This window comes from Peromyscus maniculatus, chromosome 15 (genome assembly GCF_049852395.1).
Source record: "Peromyscus maniculatus bairdii isolate BWxNUB_F1_BW_parent chromosome 15, HU_Pman_BW_mat_3.1, whole genome shotgun sequence".
Lineage (NCBI taxonomy): Eukaryota > Metazoa > Chordata > Mammalia > Rodentia > Cricetidae > Peromyscus > Peromyscus maniculatus.
The window spans coordinates 32,182,356-32,203,646 of NC_134866.1; the positions used below are offsets into that span (position 1 = coordinate 32,182,356).

The 21,291-nt window shown below is 44.9% G+C and overlaps 1 protein-coding gene across 3 annotated transcripts in view; it reads left to right on the top strand.

Moving 5' to 3' along the window:
• The window catches only part of Egflam (EGF like, fibronectin type III and laminin G domains), a 178,508-nt gene that overhangs the window by 115,023 nt on the left and 42,194 nt on the right, over positions 1–21,291 (top strand). For all 3 annotated transcript variants that reach the window (XM_006977144.4, XM_006977143.4, XM_006977145.4), the window contains 5 exons: positions 12,839–12,954; positions 13,581–13,899; positions 14,548–14,648; positions 15,610–15,710; positions 18,090–18,234. In XM_006977144.4, the coding sequence (XP_006977206.2) occupies positions 12,839–12,954; positions 13,581–13,899; positions 14,548–14,648; positions 15,610–15,710; positions 18,090–18,234 (782 nt within the window). The remainder of the gene's footprint in view (positions 1–12,838; positions 12,955–13,580; positions 13,900–14,547; positions 14,649–15,609; positions 15,711–18,089; positions 18,235–21,291) is intronic.

The following is a 21,291-nucleotide window of genomic DNA, read 5'->3' on the forward strand; positions in this document are numbered from 1 at the left end:
ACTGGTAAGCGTTGAGCCCTAAACAAGAAATTACTATCACTTCCTGTAAAGCTCAGGAAACATCATGGGAGGGGGCGGGATGAATGTAAGAACTGGCAGAGAGGCAGAAGGACTGCAAAATGCTATCTTCTCGGAACGACAGCCGTTGCACTCACAATGCACAGCAGCTGAAGTAACTACACTGGTCCCGCTCACATTTGGCCCTGTCAACGCTCATGGATGGGGAAGGAATTCATGAGGCCATACTCCTTCATGCTGAGCTATTGGCTACTAATAGATGCTAAGAGGGAGGAAGTCATGGTCTTCAGCTGTGTGCTCGCTGGTGAATCCTGTGGGATGTTCTGTATGGCAAATGTGTTGCTCTGATTGGTTAGTAAATAAAACACTGATTGGCCGGTAGTCAGGCAGGAGGAATTATAGGCAGGACAAGGAGGAGAAGAATTCTGGGAAGTGGAAGGCTGAGTCAGAGACACTGCCAGCCGCTGCCAGGACAAGCAGCATGTGAAGATGCCGGTAAGCCACGAGCCTCATGGCAGGGTATAGATTTGTGGAAATGGATTAATTTAAGTTATAAGCACAGTTAGCAAGAAGCCTGCCATGGCCTTACAATTTGTAACCAATAGAAGTCCCTGTGTTTTCTTGGTTGGGTCTGAGTGGCTGTGGGACTGGCGGGTGAGAGAGATTTGTCCTGACTGTGGGCCAGACAGGAAAACTCTAGCTACAGAATCCACCAAGCTCCAAACCTATGACCACAAGAAGAGCTTGTAAATTTTAATCCATTTACATGAGGTGGTCATATATGTGAGGTGTGTTGTGTGTAAAACTAGAAGAGGACCGTGAAAAGGTAGAAGAGATGTTATGGGGAGGGGCAAGATAAATGAATGCATGTGTGATGATTAATATTATCTACTTGACAGGATCCAGAATCGCCAAAGAGATAAACCTCTGGGTATGTCTGTGAAAGATTTTCTAGATTAGGCTAATTGACATGGGAAGACCTATTACAAGAAATTACAAGGAGGGTAAAGAAATGTATTAGAAAGGAAAACTCACTACAGCATGGGAGATTTGCCACAGGCTCCTGGAAAGCCGAGTTACAGTCCCACACTGTTCTTCTGCCTGGTCCGTCTCAGCACCCAAATGTAAGAGGGAGAGAAAAGAGTAGTTTAACTGTGTCTCAGGTCTTAAGGGTCGCCTTGAGCCATGCCCCAGGGGCAGGTACTTCAAGGTCATAGGCAGGTAGGACAGTTGCCTGCTACATATCTAGGGGCGGTGCTTCAAGGTCATAGATAGAACAGTTACCCACTACAAAGACCCACCCTAAATGTGCTGTTCTGTAGGTTGAGGTTCTGAACTGAATCAAAAGGAGAAAACAGGGACAGGAGAGATGGCTAGGTGGTTAAGAGCACTGGATGCTCTTTCAGAGGACCCAGGTTTGATTCCCAGCACCCACAGCTGTCTGTTACTCCAGTTCCAGGGGATCTGATGTCCTTTTCTGGTCCCTTCCAGCACTGGGTATGCATTTATTGCACTTACATACAGCAGGCAAAGCACTTATATGCCTAAAATATGAGAGAGAGAGAGAGAGAGAGAGAGAGCAACTTGGGCACCAGCATTTTATTGCCCTCTGCTTTCTGTCTGTGGTTCAGTGTAACCAGCTGCTTCAAGTTCCTGCTACCATTGCTTTTCTACCACGGTGTAACCCCAAAATAGGAGCAAAAAGTCTTTCCTTCCTTGGGTTCCCTCTGCGAGGTACTTTGTCACATGTCAACACGTGACATGAAAGCAGAAGAGAGAGGACTAGCAGGAAGGAGCAGGAGTGGAGAACGGGACCAGGAAAAAGAAAGAATACACATAATGAGGCCCACTACTTTGTGCATACTTAAGAAAAACCGAAGAGAGGGGTTGGGGAAGGGTCTTCAGGACATTTTCTTTGTTCGGAACTTGAACAGAAAGTTGACGCTGTGTCAAAGAGAGACAATGTTCTGGGGCCCAAGTACCAACCCCCCATCCCCCAGGCAAAGACCCTCTGAGATCTCTCATAGCAAAATTCATACACGTTCTGGCCTTTCTCTCATCATTTTCTGTGAATTATGATAAAGATGACCACAGTCCTGGTGCAGAGAAAATTAGATCACTCCCCCGTCAGCTCGGCATGCCAAACTGTAAGCTAATCCATTTTCCTTTACTAAATCCTGTTTCCCAATTCTTTGGGAAACTGAGACAGTGGTTTATGGGCTGAAGTGCCTGGTTATGTCTGCTGCTTGTCTTAAGTGAGGACTAGTGTCCGCCATCACTGAACTTCAACTCCAGCACAGACCGCATTAAGAAAATCTGATTGTATCTCTATTTTGACCCAGGAAACCGCTTCTCCCATCAAAGCGTTGGTCACTTGATCATCCAAGCATGGCAGAGGCCAGTAGGGGACCATGAGACTCCCAAGCATTAGGATAGGACCACCACCACCACTTCCCCAGGATGTCCTCCAGCAGGTGGTGGTAGTTTGCAAGTCGTCCAGCAGGTGGCGATAGCTCACGGATTTCCAGAGCAGGAAGAGCCAGGAGCATCAGAATAACCTGAATTGAATAAGGACTAATAGGGGCATTCCATTAGATTGCCCTGTGGTGAATTTCTTCTAGACTTAGCTAGTCCCAGCCATAACAGAAGAGGGCAACAAATCTATATTTTAGCTTTTAATTAAAAAAAAAAAAAAAGATCGCAAGCTTACCATCAAGTTTGTCTTAATGATACATAGAAGTCATAAGTCTTTTTTTTTTTCTTTTTTAAGGTAAAATATACAAAAGATTGTCATGTTTAGCAAGTGTTGAAACAATGAAAATAATGCACTAGAACAGCTGTAAACAAGATAAAAAATATAATAATCACAGACTATCATCACCCTTTCTTCACACATCACCATCAGTTAATTAAAGTCACCCTAAAATCACTTTACTGAAGAAAAGTATAGCATTTAGTTTATGAGTCTATAATCATTATTTTGCCTGTTTGATCTCTCGTTCACACAATTCTAAAGCTATGTATTTAATGCCTGCTTAATGCTGGGCAATTTCTGGGTGCCAGGGTATTAGCAGTAAGCAATACAGTCCGTGTTCCTGCCATCGTGGATTTTACACATGAGAGAATCTGCTTTCACCAAGATGTGAAAAATAAAATCAATGCATATACTCTTATTCCATAAGTAATGTGTCTGCAATGATAAGTGCTAGGGGAAAAGATTGAGTAAATAAAGTACCAAGACACACCAGGTTGCATGTCTGCCTCTAAACCTTCCAGTCACTAAGATACTTCTAGTGTGTCCTGACCTCACCTGTTGCAGAACCCAACTTGTATGCATGGCTGGGCTCCACATGCAAGAGTGGCGTCACTTCTTATCAACTGATCCTGAACTTCCCATCCATCTTCCACTGGCTCCTTTTTGGAGCGATGGGGCTGTCTGTCACATCTGAGTCCTAAGTGCAGATTTTCTATATCGGTTTTCTAAGCTGCTTCCTTAGTTGCTTCCTTTAGCCAGAAGTGCTGGGATTCCATTTCCCCCTCAGTATGTGTAGGAACACTTCCCAACTCAAAGTACACATTGCGTTCTTCTGCAAACTTCATCCACTCCAGTAGGAACCCTACGGTAAGGTGGAAGACACTGTGCAGTTTAATTCTGGACTCTAGGTGTGAGTTATGAATCCAAGAGAGGTTAATGAGCACCTGCTTCTGGTCTACACACACACACACACACACACACACACACACACATACATACACACACACGCATACATGCACACGTGCACACACACATACATGCACACAACACACACATATACACATAATTAAAAATAAAAATGAAGTATTGTGGGAGGGGATGTGTAGTGTCTCACCCTTGCTGAACCGAGAACCTTAAATTCTTATATCATTTGACTTGATTTTTAAAAAAATACTGCTTATGGCCCACCGACCTGCTTTCATAACCCTCTAATGAACTGAAATCTGTAGCATGAATAATAGTGAATCAAGCACATCAGGAAACCGAGTAGAATTTTGTGGCATATTAGCATCTCAAGGCTGGAAGGAAGGGAGCATTAGCTTTGCTGGTAGATGTCACATACACTTATTTTTGACAAATGACATTTTGGAGGAAGCTGAAGCAACCTTTGAGCCAAGGGCTTAGGGTCCAGTCCAGTCACTGGATACATCTAGAACACCTTAAGCCCCTGTGTTTACACTCTGTGCATTGTCAGCAAGCACACCCCAGAGTACAGAGGGGGGAGGGGTTGCTTTGTGGTGAATGGTCTGGAAGGAGGACTGGCCAGAGGTTTCACAGGGAGGTGATATTGAAGGTGGCCCACCCATAGAAATGGAGTTGGATTTCACCAAGAGGGTGGGGATGAAGAGCATGGGATCCTGTTGGATGGGTTTTCTTGGTTTATTGTTAATGTAGGTCTGAGAGAGTATGCTTGGTCATTGTTCAGAAGCAAATGGGTATGGGAACCCCAAGGGTGAAGATAGAAACCAGCCCCACAGCTGCTAATGTGGAATCACACCCCTAGCTAATGTGAAGGCCGCTTCAATCTCATGTTTAGAATAGTCCATGTTCCAGCGCCAGCTGACTCTGCTGCATATACTGTTTTCATGTCCTCTTTCCCCACTCACCAAATTTCTGCTATTTGGTATTTTCTCAGGATGCAAATTTTCAAAACACCGTAGAAACTCTTCCATCAGAAAGCAACTTGTGGATTCCGTTCATTATTCAGATGATGAGTGCTCTGTCTTGGCAGTTGATGATTTTCTTTCTGATGGAGGTGTTTTGTGTGATGGTTCATGCTCAGAAACCCTCCGACGCACCTTGAGTTCCTCACTGGCTCAATCTTGCTTTAATCAATATGCCAATACTTATTTGAACAGGAGAGCAGATTACTCCTGTTTCTATTTTCTTTTTTTTTTTTTTTTTTTCAAAAGGGTCCTTGGGCACAGATTAATCTCATGACCCAGAGAGAGGCTGGCTTGCTCTTGTCACGGACTGTCTGGAGTTTTCAATTACTGTTGAGTATGATTATGGATCAGAGAGAGGCTTTAGGCCAGGCCTTTTCCCTAGCATAAAACTGACTCTGCTTGCATGAAAAAGTGTACACCTTTTGCCAGCGAATGCCTCAGCTAGGACCCTCCCAGCTTAGTGGCCACCGACCTGCTCCACCAAGAAGGTGGTTACTTGTTGCTTATACTTGTATAAGCTTGAGTTCATTCAAGGAATTTGAATGCACAGATGGCCCTCAGAATCCAAAGGTTCTGTAGCTGTGGATTCAACCAACAGTAGATGGGAAATAGTTGGGGAAATTGTGTCTATACTGAACACGTAAAGATTTTGTTTTCTTGCCGCTGTTCTCAAATGTTGTGTGACTTTCCTCATGACAGCATGAGAAATGAACAATTGTTCATCTGAGATAAGCCATCTAGAATAGCCCCCCCCCCCAAAAAAAATTCCATCCAAGGCTATTTTAGTGAATCGGTGCATTGCACTGAGGGTTTTTATAGGAGTGTACATAAAGGGTTATTTACAGAAGCATGGGCAACTCAGAGGCAGTTATCTGGGTGGCCACTCACAATAGCTTTGGCCCTGGATTTCCATGCATAACTGTGGGAGTCTGCTCTCCTTCTGCCATGCTTATTGCTTATTCAACCTTGGAGACAGGCCTTATGGGAGCTGGAACTTTCTGAGCTCCCTGGATGCTTATCTTCCATTTACTTCCTGAATTTTATTTCTCTCTGTTTTCCCCCTTCCAGAAGGAGATGCTTCAACTCTGAGGAAATAGTTACCCACCATGTGAGCAATACAGCAGCATTTCTATAACATTTCCATCGAAATAGGTGCTATAAAGAATCTACAGGTGGAATAAAACATACGAGACTGTATTTGTAAAGTGTGTGTGCATACTGCACCATTTTATATAAGGGAGTTGAACACCCATAGATTGTCAATGGACACCAAGGGTCTATTCTATTCTTAATTCACTGATATTTAACCACTGTGGAAATGATTTGAGGAAATATATACATTTAATATTTTTTAAAAATGTTAATGTTGAGGTCTCATGGGCTCCCCTGTCACCCATACATGTCCAGAAAGGACTATAGGCAACTAAGGAAAGCTGAAAATGGAAGAAATAGTCTTCCCCAGGGAAGAGCACACCAACAAGTTATCTAATACCAAATGATCAGCCCTGAAAATATACATTCAAGCAACATTATACAGACTGAGAAGGATGTATTTAGGAATACGTATGTATATATGCCAATGCGTGTAACAACAATGAAGGAAGAGGCCATGAATTTGAATGAGAGCAAGGAGGGGTATATGAGAGGATTTGGAGGCAGGAAAGGAAAAGGGAAATGATGTAATTATACTATAATCAAAAATGAAAGAAATATTTTTTAAGGAAAAGGTCTTAGGATATGGCTCAATGTTCAAAGTGCTTCCTGTACAAGCATGAGGGCCCGAGGTCAGATCTTCAGCAGTGATTGAAAAAGCCAGGGACAACCACACATGACTATGACCATAGCATTGGGAGACAGACAGGTAGCCCTACTGGCCAGACAGTCTAGTCAAAATGGCTAACTACAGCTTCAGTGAGAGGACCCGGCAAACAAGGAAGACACTCAAAGTGACCTTTTGCCTCCCTACAAGCAAGTGCACATATGTACACACTACATGAAAAGTGTGATGTGGTGATAATAAACCAAATAGACACAGCAAGTAAAAACCACACCAAGACGAGGTTTGCAACTAGGCATTTTGGCTTGCACCTATAATTCCCACACTTGGGAGGCTAAAGCAGGAGGATTACCATCTTAGGCTACCTAATGAGTTCCAAGCCAGCCTGATGTCACTAAATTTGGACCTTTCTGTTAGCCTAAGAGAAGTCAAGAAATTTTTTTTTTTAATACTACACACTGTAGCTAGAGTTTTCCTGCCTTGCCCACAGTCAGGACAAATCTTTGTCACCTGCCAGTCCCACAGCCGCTCAGACCCAACCAAGTAAACACAGAGACTTATTTTGCTTACAAACTGTATAGCCGTGGCAGGTTTCTTGCTAACTGTTCTTATATCTTAAATTAATCCATTTCCATAAATCTATACCTTGCCACGTGGCTCATGGCTTACCGGCATCTTCACATGCTGCTTGTCAGGGTGGTGGCTGGCAGTGACTTTACATCTTCCTTGTCCTGGCAGTGGCTTCAGGCAGTCTCCTTCTGCCTTCCTGTTCTTTCTTTTCTCCTCTCTGTCAGTCCCGCCTATACTTCCTGCTTAGCCACTGGCCAGTCAGTGTTTTATTTATTGACCAATCAGAGCAACTTGACATACAGACCATCCCACAGCACAGCCAAGTGCAGACCATCTCAGACACCTGCACTCAGGCTCGTGGTCCTAATCATCCTCTATGTGGACGTGCTGGGTAAAGTCACGAGGAACCCAAGAATGGACTCCCACAGGACATACAGAACATCCCACAGCAACATGCAGTTATAGGAAGCACTTGCAAAATCTTGAGCATAGCAATGAATAGAAAGTTTCAAAGTGGTCTTATTGTACATGAAAAATTATAGTTTGCATGGCTAAGATTCCCCTTTTACTGGTTCTTATTAAAAAATAAAGGTGTCCACTTGAAGCGTAGCTGACTGCTGGCAGATTTGTTACTCAACAGAAAGAAAACCCTTAAAAGTCAGATGCATTGTGATCAAGCTGTTCCTTAGATCACTCAGCTGGTCCCTCATGTGCATCTTAGAGAACACCACCAAATCTACTTCACTGTCAAAGATCAGGATTGTGTCTTTTAGCCACAGTTCAAGTCGATGTTTCTAACGTATCTCTCTGTGTATAATAGAATAATAATAAATCAAATAGATACTTGGGGATAAAAATCATACCAAGACGAGGTATGCAGTCAGGCATTTTGGCTCTCCCCTATAATCCCAATACTTGGGAGGCTAAGGCAGGAGGGTTGCTATCAGTTTGAAGTCATCTTAGACTACATAGTGAGTGTGTGTATATGTGTGTGCTCATCCATGAGTATATTTATGAATCTCTGTGTTTGCACATGTAGGTACACATATTTACAGGTATGTGTGAAGGCCAGATGACAACTTCAGGGGGCATTCCTCAGGTGTTACCCACCTTCTTTTTTGACATGGGTCTTTCACTGATCTTGGTGCTCACCAAGCAGGCTGGTCAGCAAGCTCTGCCTCCCCTGCACTGGCTTGACAAGCTTGTGCCACTAGAGGCAGATTTTTTTTTTTAAATGTGGCTTCTGCACATGGGATTTGTATCCCTATGTTTGTTCAGCAAGTATCTTATGGACTGAGCCATCTCCCCAGTCCCACCAAAAATCCTTAATTCTTTGTAATTCAGTCTCTCTGAGGGTAGGTCATGTACTACTTAGATCTTCCTGTCTGGGCCTGCCTGTTTCTTTACTTACCCAACTTCTTATCTACACAGAAGCCATCTTCTTGATTCTTAGACTTGCTTTTTGGACAGTAAATCTGTTATCAACCTGTGTCAGAACAAAGGATTCATTTTTGCTGAAACATTATTCCATTCAGCCCATCTTTGGGTTTATTTTCTTTCTCCTGGTCAGCAAGTATTTTTTTGTAGTTTATTTACTTTTTAGGTTATATATCTTTTGTAGGTTGATATGTAATCATTAAATGTACAATTGCAGAGTACAATGTGATGATTTGATCTATGTATACACCAAGTACCAGCCAACTCAGAGCAACAGAATCCTTTTATTTTCTATCTTCCTGTATCTCGTGATTGAGGAGCTTTCTGAAAGCACCATACAGCTCATACTTTTAAAATTCAACCTGACACACATTTCTTAAATGAGAGATTTATTACATTTACAGTTATAAATATCAGCATATTTTATTCATTCCTTCAATCTTAGTTGGGTTTTTTTTTTTTTTTGAAGTTACTCTGGGTCCTCCCTCCCCATTTTTTTAATTAAAGAGGGAAGTTTTGTTTCTGCTCTTTTCATTTTTCCTATATGATTTACTATTTCTGTCAATTGGGATGAAATGATGTATTCTTTTATTAACTGTTTATAAATTGTTAACTTTTGGACTTAATAGTCTAAAGTTAATCAATAACTGTTACCCTCCTTTTAAATGATGAAAGATCCAGGAGCTTCACTTAATTCAGTTCCTTCTTGTCTTCCACGGAACTCCTCAGTATTTCTGTCTTATCTCGTCTAATGGCCGAATCTTCAGACTTTCACAAAACTGGAAATCGTTAACTCCAGCATTCAGGGGCAGAGACAGGTGGAACTCTGTGAGTTTAAAGCCAATGTGGAGCCTGGTCTATGTCATGAGTTCTGGGTCAGTCAGGGATAACAGTGAGACTCTGTCTACAAAATTTTTTAATAATTAAAAGAAACTAGAATGCTGCTCTGAACTCACTCATTCACTCACCAGTTTCCTGCCTGCTATTATTCTTCATGTCTTATTCTTTCCTCTTCCTCCTCCCTCCTCTCCTCTCCCCCCACCTACACCTTCCTAAGCAGTTTTTTTAGTAAATGATCAAAAGGTCTGTCAGTGATACGTCATCTCTGATAATGTCTTTGTTTACTTTTAATACTTATCCATCATCTCTTCAAATACAGAACTTAGTGTTGGCAATTATTTTCTCTAATCTTTGTGTCAGAGGCCTGACGAGGGATGCTCACGTCCTCAGTTTGAGCAATTTGCCCATCTGAATACCTAGAAAGAATTGAATTGCATGATTGTCCACAGAAGCCAGTCTAAGGGCCCCCAGAAGACTCAGGACCCTGGTTCTTGGTCATGTATGGAATTAGTCCTCTTCCTGGCTAGATACAGGGACACACCTCTGTCCCTCCCATCCGCACTGAGAGTCACACACAAGTACATCGCATCTCCTTCTCTTGACCACTCACTCTCATGTTCTGGTTCCCAACTTCCGAATGCAGGATTCTGGCTGAGCCCTGTCTGTGGGAAGCCAGTTGGAGATAAGACCACACATGTGTCAGCACTATCAGATATCAGACTTCCCATTTCTGATGCCACACAGCCCGCCTTACTCTGCTTTCCCACTGAACCCTTCATGTTGGTGTACAAACATGTATTTCCTGATCAGAAAAGGTCATTAAATCTAAAAAAAAAAAAAAAAAAAAAAAAAAAAAAAAAAAAAAAAAAAAAGAACCAGTTTGGATCTTGCAAGGTGAGGATGAATAAACTGGAACGTGCTAGTTCAGGTTCTGACTAGCAAGACCAAGTCACAAAAGGTCTTGGGGAGACTTTGAAGGGACTCAGACTGTAGCTCTTATCTGTCATTTTCCACCTGACCAGACTCCCCTTGTGCATTTGTGTTGAGATGTCCCAGTTTCTTCCCATAACCCATTGTCTCTTACAGAACAGCCCTTTTTCCCAAGCCATTCTTGTTCCAGTGGCAACAGAGTTTTTGTTGTTGTTGACTCGGCAGATCAATTCACAGCCCCTTTTCTCTCTGCCCATTTTTAGAATCAGTTTATAGGTCAGTCAATGCCATTAGCAGATTGGCATCCTTATGTCTGGTAAAGGCCAAGTGAGAAGGCAAGCTTTCTCTGAGAGTCAAGGTAGGTGTGCTAGGACCCTCTGCCTACTATGGGATGTGTGATAGCCTGCTTGGGAAGCTTGGTCATTTGTGACAGTCCTACCTACCTAGGCCACTTTTTCCCCCTAGACCTAGTGAAAAAAAGGATACAGGAGGGACCGAGTTTACCCACAGTTCCTCCTATTCCCAGCATTTCTCAGTTCCAAAGTGTGGGCCAAATGCAGCTTGATCACTACCGCTACCTCATAGGGATGGGAACCTTGGACAAGAACCCAATAGTTCTCAGTTTTCCAATGTCATCTTCCTGAAGAAAACTTCAGGGGTGGGGAACAAGTGTCCCCGTTGAGGCCTCCATGAGCTGAGCTGTTAAGACAGGTTTCCCTGGGACCCCTGTAACAAATGATTCTGATAGTGATAAGACATGGCTTCATGGAAGCTTAGAATCCTGAACACAAAGCTCCGATCCTCAGAGCACGTGAGATCATGCCAGACTCTTTTCATCCTTGTAAGTAAAACCTTCCAGCCAGTTGTTTCTTTTTTCAGATCTTGGCTGGTGTGCAGACATCTGGAGCACATCTGCACTAGCAGTGTGAATTCTAGTGTCACAGCAGCTGAGGAACTCAATGGTCATGAAAGCTAATCTCAACCCTTATTTGTGTGTGGGAGGTGTGGGGCGGGGAGAGACAGACAGAGAGAGAGAGAGAGAGAGAGAGAGAGAGAGAGAGAGAGAGAGAGAGAGAGAGAGAGAGAAAGAGACAGAGACAGAGACAGAGAGAGCCTGTGTGTATGTGTGTGTGCCAGAAGACAACCTCAGATGTCATTACTCCGGCAAAGTTCATCTCATTTGCTGAGACAGGTTCTCTCTCTGGAACCTGTAGCTCACCAAGTCTGCCTGGCTGACTGCCATGTGAGCCCCAGAGATCTGCCCATCTCTGCCTCCCCAGTACCCGAATGACAAGAGGTTACCGCCATTTCCAACTTTTTCTGTATGGGTTTTGGAAACTAAACTCAGGCCTTCATGCTGGTGTGGTAAACACTTTCTTGACTGAACTGTCTCCAAAACGCTCATACCTTATTTTGTTGAGAATCACGAGATCTAACAAGATTAAGTGACTTGCCCAACAACAGATTATTGTGACCGTCTCACATGATCAAGAGATACTTCCAACTATATCATATTGAACATCAGAGAAACAACGTACAGAAAAACCATGATGTCCTTCCTAAACACAAACATACATAGATTTTATAAAGTAAAGGGCAGCCTTTGGTTGACCCACAAAAATTTGTATTTTAACATTCATTTTTCCTTAGTGTGGAATAACCCAGACTTTGTTTAGCATTCATTCTGTGGTTTGACTATTATGGTCCTAATAAATGTCCGCTATTTAATGTTCTCTTTTCTTAATTAACCAAGTGCCAAGTAGAAAGAGATAAGTTATGCACTTTAATTATAGCAACCCTGGGCTACTCAGAGAATCCTTATCAGTAGGATAGAATGTACATCCTACACGCAATGAAAAAAACAAAATTGGTGGAAGCTTCATGGGTGTGAGACTGAGGAAACAATTCCATCTTCTGCCACTGTCAGGAGAGACGAACAGCAGGGTTCTATCCCAGGCTTCTTGGGTCATGAAGGGTCTGGTTTTATTTGTGCTTATTTTATCTTTTCAGTTAGCATGAGATGGTGTGTAATCTGGATCCTGGGAGAGACAGGGTATTTGGAACACTACAGAGGGGTTGTCAGGAGCTCTGTCCTGATGACTTCTCTTTTCTAGAACCTTCCATGGACTCTCCAAGGCTCAATTTATTGCTTAGTAAAGTATATTTTGAGGTCTGGCTAGAAGGTGGGGAGCGGGTCAGGAGGGAGTGAGGAGGTAAATGAGAACAAAGTATAATGCCATGAATATAAGAACATGGCTTATTTCATAAAGTACTTTGGAAGTTTAATAATTAAAGGAGAGGGGGCTGGAGAGATGGCTCAGCAGTTAAGAGCACTCACTGCTCTTCCAGAGAACCCCGGTTCAAGTCCCAGCACCCACGTGGCAGCTCACACCTGTCTGTAACTCCAGTTCCAGGGAACCTGACACCCTCACTCCAAAGCACATGAAATAAAATTACATAAATTATTTTTTTTAAAAAAAATAATTGTAGAAGAAAGGACATTGGGACAAGAAGTTGGGACAAAGAAGGCATAAGGTGACAGGCCATGTGCTTTTCTTTGTGAAGGCCCTGAGGAGGCAGGAAGTGGCCGCTATGGACCTCGGTATATCACCAGCACAGGAGTGAGTGAGGATGATGACGGATCTGAAGATGAACTGGATCTGGATGTGTCCTTTGAGGAGGTACTGTCACTCTACTATGTTTTGTCTCCCTGCTGACCACAGCAGCTTAACCACAGAGCATGGCCATCAAACTTCAAACTGAAATGGACCCATCAGCAAGGATTTGTTTATTTGTTTCCTCTGACTATGAGGCTGAGGGTAGGTGGACGGGGGTGGGGGTGGGGTTGAGGGCATGTGGGGGTGTGGGGGTTGGGGGGGAGACACATAAATCAGCACTAGGGAGCTTCCTAGGAGGCTGTTATCCTATGAACAGCCTCTGTCTACAAGTAGCTTCATAAACTACCGGAAAAAATGTAGATTTTACCATCCCCGGAATTTTGTAAAATGAGGCACTATAAGAAAGTGAATGATTCCTTGGCAAAGCCATGCATTTTGTAATAGTTTAGTAAGAACAGGTCACAGAGTATCAGCTTTATCACACCAGGATTTTCTGACTGATACAGGACAAGGTGCTTAAACTCCCGGTGTCTCGAAGTTTTCCTCAGTAAACTGGGGTCAGGGCCTCGGTCCCACTGACATCCTGGGGTTTGTGGACATTCACCGTGAGCCTGTGGTTCAAGAGCTGCATATATGCAATGTAAAGATGACCCCATGTTTATGCTAAACCCTTTCCTCCTCTAATGCAGGTTAAACCACTTCCTGCTACCAAAGCTGGGAGTAGGAAGGTCTTGCTAGAACCCAAGAAGACTTCTCTCTCTAACCCAGAGATGGGTTCCAGGCTTGCACAACCTACCCCGGCGTCTCTCCCTGAAACTACGGTGGCCATCCCCCACACCCCTGCGCAGCGGAAGGGGAAGAACCGTGTCGCCATGATGTCAAGACTCTTTGACATGTCCTGTGATGAAACCCTCTGCTCCACTGACAGCTTCTGTGTCAATGACTACACCTGGGGAGGCTCACGCTGTCACTGCAACCTGGGCAAAGGCGGCGAGGGCTGCTCAGAAGGTAGGCCCTGGAAAGGGAATGAACACAGCGTGGTTAAACCTGCAGCGTCCTGTAGACAGTTGTGTGTTACAAGCACAGCACCTTCCAGCCCTTTTTTGTGAGATAAGCCTTTCCTTTGTGTATGGGTTGGTAAATTAGCTCCCCCAGGGAAAGTGAGAAGCGTCTTCCACTGCCTCTCAGAGGCGGCAGCCCTGTTTCTATGTATGTCTAGTGTGAGGTTCTTTGAAGCAGCTATCGTGAAATCATCTCAATAGGACCAGGAGGTAGACTCTACCGTTATCACGTCTCTATCAAAATGATAACCATAGCACCCAGAAGGGTGGAGAGGGCTCATGGCTGAGCCACCTGGGTACTGGAAAAGCCCTGCATGAAAATGAGTGGTGTTGGACTTCAAGCCACTCATTTCTTTTCCGGGAAGCAGGGACCCATCTTCCAAACCCAGTTTCTTCTGAAGAATTTCCTAAGAGGCTCCCTGATCCCAAGAGTAGTAGGTGTGAAAGGCAGAGAAAGGGAGATGGGAAGGAAGCCAAGTGTAGTCGATTAGATGAGGTTTTTAACTGGGTGATAGGCAGACAATGGGGTCTGTTGATTTCTGCCTGGAAAAGAATGAGACGAGAGCATCCTGTCACATTGCGCTTTTTCTTTTAGATATCTTTATCCAGTATCCTCAGTTCTTTGGCCACTCCTACGTAACCTTTGAGCCTCTGAAGAACTCTTATCAGGCATTTCAGATCACTCTGGAATTCAGGGTAAGAGCAGCTGCCATGTAATGGGTGTCTATTGGACACGTCTGATTACATCAAAGGAAGACAGGGAAGAGGGAAAGCAAAAAAGTGTGACACACCCGGCCTGACCCGAAATCAGTCACAAAATCTAGCGGGGGGGGGGGGGGGGGGGCGGGGGGAGGGGGTACATTCACAATGTTCAAGTGCACAGCTGGGGGAGGGTGGGTTTACAAGTCACCAGCTATGGAAGATTAGACTCCCAGTGAGCATGCTGCTTCCAGGATGATGCGTCTGGGGCAGGATTTCAGGACCAACAATGCATTCCATTCCCCAAACTCCTTTAGAGCCATCTCTTTGGTCCCAATCATCTGAAGATCAGCATCCAGCTGGCGCTTGGAGCTTAATGTGATTCTTTGAGTATCTTTGAAGAAGCAAAAGGGCCAGGAGTCTGGAAACCTGCACCCCTTCCCTTGCCATAGTGTTAACTGTCTAGGAGGTGACCTATCCCTTAGCTAACACACCCAGTGTGACTATCCAGTGGACTGTTGGTACTGCCTAGAGAGAAGGAAAGTAGCAGATATGCATGCTTCCCAGGTAGAGAGGAAGAGCAGAAAGAACACATTAGAAATGGAATGCTCATCGGTGACAGTAGAAAACGATGAGCACAAACGATGTGCTCTGTGCCCGGGGCTGTAGGACACAGGCTTGTACGCCAGCTTTGCAGGTGCATCCGCAAAGCCAAGGAAAGAGCAGGTTGGGTATGGGCCTTCCTCACCTCAGAGCCGCTCCTCACACACTATTTATACCACTGTTATTTTTTTAATGTGAAGGAACCGGCCTGGATATGTAGGAACTCCCAGGAGTCCGTGGGCTTGCAACCATAGGATGGCAGAGGGAAAGATTCATGTTTTGTCTTCATGAGTGTTTACAGAGGAGGAGGAAGGGGTGGCCATGGTGCCTGTGGCTTTTGCTTGTGTGTTCTCAGGCAGAGGCAGAGGACGGCTTGCTGCTCTACTGTGGGGAGAGTGAACACGGGAGAGGTGACTTCATGTCCCTGGCTCTCATCCGACGCTCCCTCCAATTCAGGTAACGTTTACCCTAAGTCCTGTAGATCTTAAAATTCTACCACATACGTTGTACGCAATGCAGTCCGTACAACTAGACTCCAGTCATGAAAGGAATAGTGTGCAGGAGATGAGCCGGGGCCAGTTTCCCACATCCCAGAGAGCCGTGACGGCAGAGTAACCTTAAAGTTTGAGTTTTGGAATGTTCCCTCATTCACTCATTCTGACGCCAATTAGGTATGGAACACCCACTGTGGATGCATGGCAGTTTGGCAAAGGCCAAGTCCTCTCTTTCCTGAAGCTCAAGCAGAAGACAAGGTCTTCTCGGAGCCTCCTGGAGACAAGATGGCCGTCAGCTATGGAAGGACAACAGGCTCCCAAGGAGGCCCAAACCTACCATGACTTCCCTGGGCTTGGGCTGAACCCTGACTTGCCACCTGTACCCGGGTCATTTTTTTTTCCTCCAGATACTTTGGAAGCTGTTTTTTAGTTAACTTGATTTTTTCAGGAAGGCAGAGTGAGGGCACATAATGTCTGTCTATGAATGAATGACGGACGTCGGTCTTGACCCTGTCCATGGTCCTCTAGCTAGTCCTGATGGCATCATTTCCTAATTGCCTGACCTTTGGCAGATGACATGAGCTATGGGCGTTGCCTTTCCTCAAAGGATTATGGAGGGGACCCCATGAGCTCTCTTATGCTTAGCGCAATGCCTGCCCAGGAAGTATATACCAACCCTAATGGTTTATTTAACTTCTTTTAGGCGTTAAAACATACTTTTGCGGGAAGGGAAGACAGCTGAGTCAGTACAGTGTCTCCCATGCCAAGCATGAGGACCCGAGTTTGGATCCATAGCACCCATGTAAAAAGTCAGACATGCTAACACACACCTATAACCCCCAAGCACTGGGAAGCAGGGACTGTAGCTCCTGGAGTTTGCAGTCAGCAAGCTCTGGGTTCAGGACAGAACCTGTCTCAAAAAGAACACAGTGGAAAGCATAAAAGGAAGGTATCTGATGTTAACCTCTGGTGTCCATCCGGCTTGTGACATCTATCACACACACATGCATAAACACGCACGCACGCACGCACGCACGCACGCACGCACGCACGCACGCACGTCTTAAGTTCTTAGGGTTACCTTGAAGACATTCGAGTATGCTTTGTTAGATGAATTGACTCTTGGATGCATGGTGGAAGGCACCAGGATGAGGCTAATGGTTCTAATCTCATGGGCTCTAGCACTCAAGGATGAGGTAGACACTCAGTGGCATGGCAGTATTGGCTGCTGGCAGCTCCTTGGTGTAACAACTCTACCTGAGTGATGCTTCCATATCCCTCTATGAATCCTGCCCATGCCATCCCCACTAGTGAGGGTGGGGAGGCAGCAATCACAAGAAAGGGGATGTAGGTAGCATAATGTGGACATGCTCATCATGCTTTCTCCAGGAAGCAATCTTGGGGGTCTGGGTGGAAGTGTCTGGATGGCTACTCTCGAGTTCACAGGAAAGTACCCAAACTTTCCCTGTTAGGTATAGTTATTACTGCTGCCTTGGGCCACAGAGACACTGGGAGAGAACCAGAATACTGCAGCCATCTCAGTGGTCATCTGCTCTCTCCCATGCCTGGGCTTGAGCCAGAGTCTACTCGGGAAACCTCACCTGTGGGGGCCCTGGACGTGGATGGTAGGGTAGCCTGCTTCTCAGAACTCCTGTGAAGACTACATTTTTACACTTTATTAATATCATAAGAGAATCATTTGAGAACTGAGAAGATTCCTCGGAGAAATGCCTGGAAGCAGAATGATGCTCTCAGTATTGTACTCACATCAACTTTGAGCACCTGGCTGTCTCTGGAGAAGAGACAAAAGATCCTACACTCCATCTGCTTCTGAGTTGCTGAGGAGATGAGACCACAGGTTAATAGGTCCCCACAGACCAAGGCTCTGAGACTATAGATGAGCAATAAGTAGACCAGGACCATCAGAGGAAAGAAAGACCCATCTCCTCTGTGTAGAGTTATGTGGCTCTCGATAGCCATAGATAGAACTCTGGACACATTAACTCTTAAATTAACTGTTAATCCAGATGTGGTGCCTCATGCTTATAATCTCAACACTCTGGAGGCTGGAGAAGCAGGATCGTTGCCAGGACTACCTAGTGAGTTCTAGGCTCTTGAAGTACAGGGTAAGACTCTGTCTCAAAACCAATGGAGAGGCTGGGGAGATGGCTCAGTCAGCAAAATGCCTTCTGTGTCCCCAGCTCCCATATTAAAAAACACACATACACATACACACTTACCCCAAAACCAAAGAGAGGAGCGGTTGTCCTAGAAGTGATGATGTGGAGTCCGAAAACATGAGCTGCTTTATTCTAGAATCTTCCTTCCCTCCTCCCTTCAGGTTTAATTGTGGAACCGGGATTGCCATCATCATAAGTGAGACCAAAATCAAACTTGGAGCCTGGCACACAGTGACATTGTACAGAGATGGGCTGAACGGGCTGCTGCAGTTGAATAATGGCACCCCGGTGACAGGCCAGTCCCAGGTGAGTATGAGCCCATACCCTCATCTGGTCCTCAAGAGGAGATTGCTGTAAAGAGCAAGGCTCTGGACAGCTCTGGGAGGCTGACTTTTCATAGGGCACACAGTATAGCTGTGGTGTGTAGCAGGAATCTTAAAAGTTCTTATTAATAAAATCAAACCCGAGGCGAGTTATTGGGGTCAATGCTGGTAGATCAGAGAGACAAAACAAGCCACAGCTATCTCACCTCGCCGGATCCTCAGCTGGTCCTGTTTCCTCAGACTGGAAGCTTCTGTGTCCTCATCCCAATGGCTCTCAGCTGAACTGTGCTGCTCAAAAGCCTGAATGCTTAACCAGCCAAATACTTAACCAGCCAAAAGCCTCTAGTTTCTGGTCCTCACGCCTTATATATCTTTCTGTTTTCTACCACCACTCCCTGGGATTAAAGGCTGGCTTTCTGGGATTAAAGGCATGTGTCACCATGCTTGGCTATTTCCAATGTGGCCTTGAACTCACAGAGATCCAGAGGGATTTCTGTCTCTGGAATGCTAGGATTAAAGGTGTGAGTGCCACCATTTTCTAGCCTTTGTATCTAGTGGCTGTCTGTTCTCTGACCCCAGATAAATTTATTAGAGTACACAATATTTTGGGGAACACAATACCACCACAGTGGTGGGGTCCCCACAGCTTTGCCTGTGTGAGCTTCCACACAAACCTCCCATACACACTTCCTGGGCAGATGCCTTGAACTTGTGAGCAGTAATGCTCTGGGTGCACAATGCAGTACACACCACCTGTGCAAGGATGAGTTATCTTTGCACAAGGTTGTCCAGGCCAGAGGTCAAGAAAAGCCCATATGGGAAGCCAAGAACCCATCGTTAGCTTCAGATACAAAGACAGGCACGGGTGTCATGATCCTGTGGCTTTAGCAACCGGAAAGAGTTGGCTTGTCTGGTTCCATACACAGGGATAATCAATCCATTTATCCTTCTTGGGATGCATCACTGGAGCAGGAGGAGGTAAGTTAGTTATCTCTTGTGTCACTCTACAGGTCACTGAGGTACTCACATATCTGTTGTGCCCACAGTAATTTGAAGATTATCTTTTAGAACAAACAGTTTGAATTAGTGCCTGGCAAGGAGCCAAGCCTAGAGTTACAATCAGCCAGGTCTCTATGTTTTCTAAAGGAAAGGGCCACAAGGGAGCCTTTGTGCCTATGTCTAAGCTTCCACCCCACTGCCAGGTCCCCGCTGTGCTACAAACAAGACATGGAGAATAAAGGTCCATGCCTCAAAGTCTTATGGATGTGGGTCAAAAGGAAGAAGGAGCCAACTCTAGTGAACTATATGGCATCTGGAAATTGCTTATGCCCATTGCTAAAGAGGAGAAAAGACAGGTTGCATGATTCTAATACAATAGTATAAAATGATCAAATGAATTTTGATAAGAATCTTCATTCTGCCGGGCAGTGGTGGTACACGCCTTTAATCCCAGCACTTGGGAGGCAGAGGCAGGCGAGTTCGAGGCCAGCCTGGGCTACAGAGTGAGTTCTGGAAAAGGTGCAAAGCTACACAGAGAAACCCTGTCTCTAAAAACCAAAAAACAAAAACAAACAAACAAAAAAAAAAGATTCTTCAATCTGGAGTGCAAAATACTACCATGAAAGCAGGATGGTTGAAAGCAATGAGTTTTTTGTAAAGATTGCAAACAGGGTCACGTGGTAGCCCCAATAAGCTAAGGAAACACACGTCTGCATGGATAGAGATGTGGCATCCAGAGAAGAAGTAGCCGTCTTCTGCTCAGTGGTGCTGGAGTAATCTAACCATTCTAAGAGGACATTCTAAGAGGTGAGATATTCTAGGGGCTGCCACTCAAACAGGAAGTTGACCTGAAATGTCTTCAGTGATTGGTTGACTCAGTGAAGCTTTGTCAGCTTGGAGCAGGAAAGAGGAAGGCAGGATGGCGATTTTTTTTCTTGCCTAGGTCAAGGAAAGATACTTGAGAAAGATAGGTCAGCCTTCTGGGAGAGCCTTGGGAAGTCTGGCAGGTGTAACAGACTGTCTTGGCAATGGGTCCCTGTCCCTGGGGGTCTTCAAAAAAAAGTAGCATATGTAAGCCATTGAAAGAGATATGCAGATATGCATAGGATCCAGAAACCAGTGGGAACCTGCATTATATGAGGTTTCGTACATTTCCAATCCCAATATTTTATGAGTTGATCAAATATAGAGATTAACTGCAAAGAGCATGTGATGTTAAGTCTGGTCAGGGTGAAGTCTATCTCTGCATTACAGGGACTTTGAGAACATAGCAAGTATGAGCAGGCCCTCAGCTGGGGACTATGTAATAACCGTCAGGAGACAGTAATTCTATTTTAAGCTGGTTCCCCAGAACCAAGCCCAAGGTGAAGTCCTCTACATAGGATGTTTTTAGAAAGTGTTCCCAGTTGGGAGACCCGTTTTAGAGAGGAGAAGTTGGACAGAGGAGAAGAAGGAGGAGTCAAGACTGAGAATCCCACATGATTCTTCCTAATATAGTTTCCACCTGGTCCCCTGAGAACAAGGGAGCAACATGTGCCTCAGAGCTACCCCAAACTATTAAAGGCTGCCATGGGGGACCCAGCACATGCACAGACAGTCAAAGCATACTCCAGGGAACCACAGGCCAAGGTCCAGAGCAAACTCACCCTCTTCACACATTTATGTCCCAGGAAAAAGTACTGAGCTGAAGGCTCCCTGCTGTGGCCCAGGACAGGGAACAAAACCAGAACAGAACAGTGAGGATGGGGTCCAGAAATGACTCCTGAGAATCTAGATGGAACAGGCCAAGAGAGCATTTGAGTCATGTGATGGAAGCAGCTTGTAGATGACGACAATCACTTAAAACCTTCTGAGTACTGAGTGGCTTAGTCTCCTAATTTACACACATTTCTTACCTGTTCATTGGGAAAGATTCAGCAGTGATTAGATTCCCAGAATCTAATGTGACCGCTTTAAGGGTACACATTATAGTCATGGACTGATTTAGGACGTTTTATAAGTTCTAGGGCTGCATTTTTCCTTCAGCTCCCATGTTCATCGT